Raw genomic sequence first — 8791 nt, 5'->3', positions numbered from 1 at the left:
GCAACAACAGCAACCCCTGCACAATCCTACAGGAAATTTCTGACAGTAATAAGAGCTGGTCTGACCAGCCCTGATGAGAAAGTTCTATGACACCATAAAAATAATTCAGTCTGACTTTGTTGAAGTTTTACACAGCCTTTAGAAAGCAAGGACGCCTGGCCAGCTGTCAGAAGTCCTAGTGGCAGCAGTAGCCAACAAAAAAGAAACAAAAATAAAAATCTCAGGCTGGCTAGTATTAGGTCTTTCCATCCAAATCCTTACCGTTTAATGAGTTAAGAACACCCTGAGAGCTCCCAGCCTAGACTGCCTGGGGTCTGCCTTTTCCTCAGAGAACTGTAAGTCACCCAGGCTGAGAGCTTTGCTTCACTGAAGACTCCATTCCCAAGATTTCAATAAATGTCATGGGGGAATAATTGTTTTTCATTCTTTTCCATAATATTCTGCATAACTAATTTAACATTGCCCAGTCTGGTCAGAGATCTGATCCTAACCCTGAACTGGAATTTGGGAACCTAAAGCTTTCTAGTCGGCAGACACTTTGCCTGCACCGGTCATTGTTGACCTTTGCATACCCCTTAGCAGGCTCCTGGGAAGCCAGGAACACCCACATTATCCTCACCATTGTTTCTTTTTTTTCCATTGCTATCTCCACTTCTTAGGCATCTATTGATCCTGAAGCTCTCAGAAATACTGAGTATCTGCAAAGGAATACAGTTAGTATGAAACACTAATATACCAAAAAACAGCACATATTATCCACACTTCATCTTTCAGTGTAGTGGTCCACTTGCATATCGGCAAACAGTGCCAGAAGATGTAGGCTACAGACATACAATTCCCTGAATGAGCACAAGAGGGGTTATGTGGACTGATAGAGTAAGACGATGTTTTCCTACCACCCTTATCCAACCTGCTGTTGGAACTAACAGCACTGAAGACCCCTAACTAATGGTTAACCATCTCCTGTGCACACAGGGCTTAACTGAAATGCTCAGGACTAGCTCTTTGGTTGGCTCCACTCTTACCTGACTTGAAGCTGATAAAGGAGGTGTGTCTACCCTTACTGCAGCTCCTCACAAATCCCTGGGAAGAAGCAATCACTTTCTGGCAGATTCTGTAAACAGCAAACAGCAGCAGTTTTCCACAGTGTCACACCAATCTCACCTCTATAGGGCAGTCAGGCAATAGCAGCATCTGAGCAATTTAAGTTGTCCCCATTCCTATGTGTGCCTTGCTGGTGAGGCAGTAGGGAGATGGAAGGAAGAAACAAGGTATCCCGGTAAGAAATGTTTACCAACTGCTTTAGAGTTCCCCAGGTTATCTCTTGCGGTTATAGGGATGACTTCTGATCTTAAACAAATGGCACAGAGTGTGAAAATTGATCAATACTTCTTTACTAGTATCCCCATTTTGAAAGTTACCTCCAGTATAAGGCTGAGAATCTGACACCTAGAAAAGCTCTCCAGGAGAACTATATTGACACTATATTTAGTAAAAAAAAACAGTAAGTGTGATCTTCCTGTGTTTACTTATCTCTGTTTATTTTTTCTGCCTTCTGTCTATGGGAAGGGGAAAACCAACAAACTAGATGTTAAATTACGGCATTTCAGCAGCTGAATATTGTAACTTAAAGTGATACTACCAGTTAGATCAAATTTAAAATGAATATTTTGTTCCTAATATAGTAAGAAAAAAACAGCGAACAAGCATAACTACAGCGTTCTTTTTAAACTCAAAAAAACTCCATTATACAGCTAGAGAACTCAAATGAAAGCAAGAGTTGTTTGGATTGTCATGTGTTGATAAAACAAATAACCAAGTTTTGTGAATACATGCAAAAGTGATATCTCTTTCATTTTGTATGAAACATACTACAGTCCTAATTCAGACCAGCATCTGTTGTCACGACAGTACTTGAACAGATGTGATAGCTTTTAAGCAAGTACCTAAACCTTAGCACGTGTTTAGTTTAGAAGTTCTTGTGAATCACAGCAGGTAGAGGTAGACAGCATAATGGTGAGAGTAATCTGTCTCTCAAAATTCTTGTTATTTGAGATAGGAAAACCAAAATCCCTTCCCGAATTAACATGTTGTGATTTTTATCATAGCATTCTTTCTATTAAATATCTTACCTACAAGTGTTACCGTATAAGTTCTTCCAGCAATGATTTAGCTGAATTACACACAAATGTACACTGCAGACTCTCAATTCCAAAAGACCCGGTACTTTGGTACATGTCTGGAACAAGAATAACTTCATCTGAATCTTTTTGAATTAGTAACAAATATAAAATGCACCATGAAACAAGTTACCATGAAGTTAAAGGAGTTAGCCTACATCTACAAGAAAAAGGTTGAGCTTAGATCAATTGGAGTCAATAGTTGTACCAGCACTGGGAATGCCTCATCCACTGAGATTGATGTAGCCCAGCAGAGCACCCCCTGCAAGAATTGCCTGCACAAACAGTCATTTCATGTCTCCAGCCGTGCACTTCTATCCTCTTGTTGGAGATCAGTGTTCCCACAGGAGACATGAAAGAGCATGTTCTAAGAATGCTCTCTGTCTGCTTCAGCACAAAGCGGGTTGGCTTAGTTCAGACAGCTCTCTTAGTAAATTAAGCCATCTTTTGTACCAAACTGGATGGGGGGTGTTCAACCATTAGTTTAGATGGGACAAAGCTGACTAGTGTCAGCCACAGGGAGTTACAAACAACAAGAGATGACAACGTCTTCGGCCAGAACAGGCATTTCGTCAGTGAAAGTCTGACCCATGTGTCTGACGTGATCACATATCTAGCCAAGGTGCAATTTGTACTAGCTTGATTTGCACTGGCATAGTGAAAGCATCCCCGTCCCACATTCCGTCCCCCACCCCACTCTTCCTTCAAAAAAACCCAAAAAAACCAAAACAAACCAAAAACACAAAGCTGTATTGCTGCAGTTCCCTGTTACAACTTATGTAAAGGCCATGTGCACTCCGGGGTACAGGTAGAGCCATTTGAGAAAACACTGCCCAGAGCTGCTTTTTTACCAATGTCCAGCTGCAGGTCCTTTTGCTGTCGCTGCTGAGCCAAAGTTGTGTGAGGAGTCCTTAGCCCATTTCAGTACACGTGGTAAATTAATTCTAGGTATCTGCTGATATTGCATGTACTCAGACTAGGAATACTCACTAATGGGTCTAATTTTACTAATAGTAAAAAAGTTTCAAGAGGTATTTAAAGAGTTTATTAACAGGCCTTGTGAGAGAACAAACCTTATACTGCTTCCTGTAGTACTTTTTGTGGAAATCCCTAATGCAGACTCTTCGAATCTGTGCTGCAAAGTGGTAAAATTTCATAAGTACAGCCCCCTGTGGAAAACCCTGGCAGAGACAAGGCATGCACGCAGAGCTGAGGCTTTTTAATCTTCATTATATACCTGCAGCAGTTTATTACAGAGCTATTGCTGTTCTGCAGAACAGTTTTTTCTTCCCCGTGCCGCATGTGGTGGTGAAAGGTTGTTGTTTTGTTTTGTTTTTTTTTTATCTTGAGAAATAAACTGGAGTTGAGGTCTTCCTGGCTTGGGTTTTTTTCTGGTCATGGGCTCTTAAGTCTCCCCCCAGCAGTAGGTGCCCTGACTTTGCTCCACCCTTCAGCAGTCCATGTAAATCGGGAGCAGGCCAGGGCGTTCCAGCGTGGAGAGATGGTCCCTGCCTGTCAGGACCTCAGTGAGGGCTCAGCAACCGGTACAATTGGGAACTATGTCTTTTCGACGGTGTTATAGGCTGGGCAGAAAGACAAAAGTTTCATCCACCCTCCTTTCTCCTGCTCCTGTTGTGGTGCGTGGTGTGCGGACTGCGGCGTGCAACAGCCTTCAGTGACGGGCTTTGGACCTCTTCCCTCTGCTCAGGCTTTCCTGGAGGATCTCACGGTATTTCGGGCTGCAGGAAAATGCACTGGAGAAACCACATTAGGTAAGGCTTCCTAAGCTGTCAGGGACCTTCTCTAGCCGAGGATGCTTTTCCTTTTAGCAGTGCTTTTTTTGTTGATAAAAGGCCAGGAAGCTGAAAGGGGAGAAATCTACCTGGAACTGTGGATGACGTGAACGCTACTGTTTTCCTCTTGCCTTTGCTGCTTTCGTAACTCCTGGCAACAACCTAGTTGTGGTAAAGAAATGCACAGGAAGGGACATTTTTGACTGGTTGTCAGCCAGAAAAGTATGGAATCTGTAACCTTCTGGAAGCAAGACTAATCTGTATGTCCCTGTTCTCTGCCCGCCCCTCCCCCCGTTTTCAAGATTAATTCGAGATATTTTATGTGTTAATTCGAATTACTGCTGGCATAAAATATTTATATTATCAATGGTTGATAAAGCTTGGGAAAAGGTTTTCCCTTCCCCTCGCCCCTCCCCGCCCCCGTCTTCATTTTGGTGTTTGTGTCTTATTGGCACAAATTTATTTCAGCTCTTTTTTTTTTTTGTAGAATTCTTTTCACTGTGACTCTGGTCTGGCAGGCCGTTCATTTAAGAAAAGGTAAGGAAAATTTCGGTTTCACGCCGCCTTCCCCTGTTTCTCAGGTACATTTACAGTATACATTGCTTCATTACAAGCTATCCTTCTCCATATTTGCACTTCTTGTCAAGGCCCTGAAAAAGAAGAGCGTGAAGAAGATGTGAAAAGTCTCAATGTCACAGCGCAAAAGCAGCAGCCCAAGAACGAAGGGACTATCATAAATGCTCTCAGTGACATGAATCAGAGTTACGAAAGCAGAAAGCAACAGAATTCCAGGGCATTGGTACCTTTCACTGGGATTACAGAGAGTAGGTAACATATATTTAAATAATGTCATAAAAACTGTTTTTTAAAATATTGGATCACAGTAATGCCTTGACTGCTGTCCTGGAAAATTCCAGCCTGTTGTTTTTCTGTGACTGTTTATTTAAATTATTCCCGTGGCCACTTAGGAAATGGTGATAAAAATTTAAGGTAGAACGACGATCTCTTACGTGCAAAAGGTGGAAACGGAAAACAGGGACGGATGCTAGGAATTTGCAAAAGTCTTTGGAAAACTCACTTTTTAAAATTCACCATATTTCGTGACCAAAAATTATTTAATTAAGGAAAAAAAAAGTTTGATCTGTCTGAACGCAACAGTACCAACAGAAAAAAAAAAGGGGGGGGGGTGGAGGAGCCAAACAAGGACAGACATGTTTCTTCCCACCTATGTAAACTATTATGTTGGTACTCAATCCGAGGATTCTGAGAAAGGCTTGAGGAGTGAGGAGGGAGCAACCCCCTCCTCTCTTAAAATTAAGCAAGTCTTCCCAGTAACAAAGCTTCCTTTCTTCAAAAATAAGCACCGCTTCCCGGTAGCAATGCCCCGTTTCTTAGCGTCACTGAAACCTGCTTCCGTCAAAGTGAAATATTTCACTTGAATGCATGCTGCTGCTACGGGACTTGCCAAACATTTCTTCTTGACCGTCCTGTAATCCCTAGTAGTTTGCTTCTAATCCTTAACTAAACAAACTGGGTTTAGCTGAACAAACACTCTTAACAGGCAGATAATTTTATTGTCTCTACAGACAATAAAACTAGGTATCCTTAAGATCCTTTGGCAACCGGAGAGAACTGAGAGAACAAGTGAGGAAAAGGGGAGGTTCTGAGCCCCTGGGATGCTTGGTAACCTCTCTAATATTGCCCTCCAGGTAAAAAACTGAACAGACACTGCTGCCAAAATGGAGGGACCTGTATCCTAGGGGCTTTCTGTGCCTGCCTGAAGCATTTCACTGGCAGATACTGTGAACATGATGAGCGGCAAAGGTAAAAACCAGAATAAAAACAGAGACCGTGCTAATGAGCTGCTCTGGATGGTTTTCTTCTGTGGCGGGCTCAGGGGCGTACCAAATGTCTCCCTTGTCCTTGACAGCAACTGCGGCAGCATTGCTCACGGCGCCTGGGTGCTGAAGGGCTGTTGGCTGTGTCGGTGCGGCTATGGTACTCTGAACTGTCTCTCAGAAATAGTGCATGGTAACTGTGGTAAGGAATGGCGTTAAATCAACCATTTTTATCTTGTAACAGAATTGCCTTCTGCAGAGGTGGGGCACTCGGATGTTGTATGTGCTCTATTTATACTTCTGCAGTGGCCTGCTTTGCTTCAGAGGATGCATTAGTGAGACAGTCAATAATAACTGCTCTTGCCTGTATTGCACATCACATAAAATACTTTGAGATCTTTATAATCCTGTGCAGTAGGAAACTTCCCCCCATTTTGATTGAAAATTACAGGGATAAAATGTTTCTCTGTTCTGCAAAACCTGCACGTCTATGACCTGTCACCTAACCAGGACAGTTTGCACGACTAAACTACATTCAAGCATACAGAAATCTTTCTTAGATGAGGAAAGAGAAAAAACAGTAGCATAAGCTGGTGTGGTAGTAAAAACCAGTATTACAGTAGAGGAACAAATACGGAAAACTTGCATGTTCTTGCATAAGCTTCGTAGCAGATAAACGGCGGAAAAGAAAACTAGTCTGAACTTTATCTTAAGATCTGTATCTTAATATTCAAAATATTCTTGTACAGAGTTCTAAGATTGAGTACACTCCACAAAAAATACATAGCCGTAGTCCTGATCAGTGCAAAGTAGTAGCACCCAGTCTCCTCAAAAGCACTATATTACTTTAAGTCAAGTCTTATACATCAGCCTGTGAAAATCCCTGTAAAAATGATTTGAGTATTTTTGAAAAAAGTGTACCAGCAAGCATAAATCATGAAGGATTTATTTACAGGTAATTATTTTCCATGGAGAACTGGCTACTGAAGTCCAGAGTATTTCAGTACTCTGAGATGACTAATATGAGTTTAATATTATTTTATCTCCAGTGGCAAAGTTAGCGCAAAATATTCTTGCCCTTCTCCATCCCTGATGTCTCAATCCCACCCTGTGCTGTAATATACTTTCCTTCAGTTGTGCCAACATCACTTGTTAGCAGGGTAAGAAAACGTCAGACCTTAATAACTTCAAGATTCATTTGCACCCCAAGGAACTGCCAGCCTTTCCTGACCAGATTCCAATCTGAGTAGCAGTGCGTTGAAGCTGTGACTCCTGAGTTATACCACCAACTCGGAAGCAAATAAAAATTTCAACCCTTGAGCCTCCTAGTCCCCAGGATATGTCGTACTGTGCCACAAGTCCAAAGAAGTGAAATGCAAAAAAAAGGTTACATTCCTATCTTTACAACCACAAGGAAAAAAAGAAGGAAAAAAAAAAAAACCCAAACCAAAAAACCCCAACAAACAAAACCAAAACCCCACCAAAACCACTTTTGTCTTGAAGTCTTCTGCTTTGACTAATTTAGTGTGGCACCCAACTTGCTTGTTAAACTCTTCTGAAGAGTTAAATGTTCAAGTTCCCTTGGGTGTTTGCCTTTGAATCAGCTCTCTTGTTTGTTTCCCATTACAGGGGCAAAAGACCTAACAGGCCTCGCCAGGCTCAGGAATAGCAGTCTACCGCTTACTACTCTCGAGCTCAGTTTAACAAAGGCAATAAAGGTGGCAATGGAGAAGCATTTGCTCATCCTCTGAGCAGAGACTCGGTGGCTTTCACATGCATGAGGCTTTCTGCTTGTGCCAATAAATGAAGCCCCTTTTTGTTAAAGGAAGGGTTAAAAGGCTACACGCAGCCTTGAGTGCATACCTCTTGTGAAGATCCTGCTCTTCCTTTTGCTTGGTATTTACTTTTGATTATTCTGAGATTAATGCCTGCAAGAGCTGATAAGTGCTATCAGTTGCTCCTCAAACGATCATTGATGGGACATCTATTCACATCTCTCCCCTGAGAATAGCCTCTTTGATTGGCTTTAACAGCTGATACCTTTAACTTAAGTACCTGTGAGTTGTTGGAGGACTTCCAAAGCATGTTGAAAACCCTTATGCTTTAAAACTGACATATTTTAGTCATTAACGATTTTATTTTCTTGATATGTTTTTAGAGCTTAAATCAGAAAAGGAGGAAATTACCAGACTACATTCCAATGGGCTAAGATTACAGCAGACCGTGTGTGCACTCGCTTGCCTGCTCACTGTACTCCTGGAGCTCTGCTGCTGGCAGTTGTGAAACTGGACAAAGGGAAATATCTTAGGGTTGATGTAACCCTCACCGCGAGTCGTACAACTTTTTTCTTCTGTGAGATACAGAATACGCTTCCGCCTACATGTTGGAGGCAGATTACAATATGTTAGTTAACGCTGAAATGCTTGGGTTATTATAAATTCAGATTATATGAATGTGAAGTATTTATTATTATAATATTATTTTATTACTGCTATCAATGTCCGATTCTAACAATTCTTAGTTCTAAAGTACTGTTCTTCCAGTGGAAGCAAAAAAACCCGCAATGTTCTATGCCTTAAGTATACTAAATTATAGTAATTTCTTTTGTACACAGTACAACTACTTTAACAAATAAAGCTGATTTCATTTCTGAAGAGCTTTTATGTTTGGCTTTATTTAAACTTGCAAATTCTTATCTACCATTTGTCATTACATTGTATCCTGTAACAAAACAGTAAGAAAAGGTCAGGGTAGAATGAACAATCTGAAATTTGAAGAGATAAGGAGGGGTTTAAGGGTAGGTATATTTCAAACCTTAATATACAGAAGAACTCTATAGGTGATACAGGCTTTTTGTCTTTATTATTGTTTATTATATCTATGAGTATTCTTAGGCAGGAAGCACGTTTCTTAAGAACACATAGCTGATACTTATTTGTCTTTTGGGGGTTTATTTTGTTTCACACCCTATAAATAGGAG

The 8791-nt window shown here is 41.2% G+C and overlaps 1 protein-coding gene across 1 annotated transcript; it reads left to right on the top strand.

Annotated features, from left to right (window-relative positions):
• The first annotated feature begins 3670 nt into the window (after positions 1–3670).
• Positions 3671–8472, top strand: LOC141736359 (cryptic protein-like). Its single transcript, XM_074570417.1, has 6 exons — positions 3671–3952; positions 4461–4510; positions 4621–4797; positions 5683–5797; positions 5904–6013; positions 7970–8472. The coding sequence occupies exons 1-6, from the start codon at positions 3930–3932 to the stop codon at positions 8092–8094; spliced, it is 600 nt and encodes a 199-aa protein (XP_074426518.1). The 5' UTR covers positions 3671–3929; the 3' UTR covers positions 8095–8472.
• Positions 8473–8791: the final 319 nt, after the last annotated feature.

This window comes from Larus michahellis, chromosome Z (genome assembly GCF_964199755.1).
Source record: "Larus michahellis chromosome Z, bLarMic1.1, whole genome shotgun sequence".
Lineage (NCBI taxonomy): Eukaryota > Metazoa > Chordata > Aves > Charadriiformes > Laridae > Larus > Larus michahellis.
Note: the sequence above shows the minus strand (reverse complement) of the source record. Positions and strands in the feature narration are given on the sequence as shown.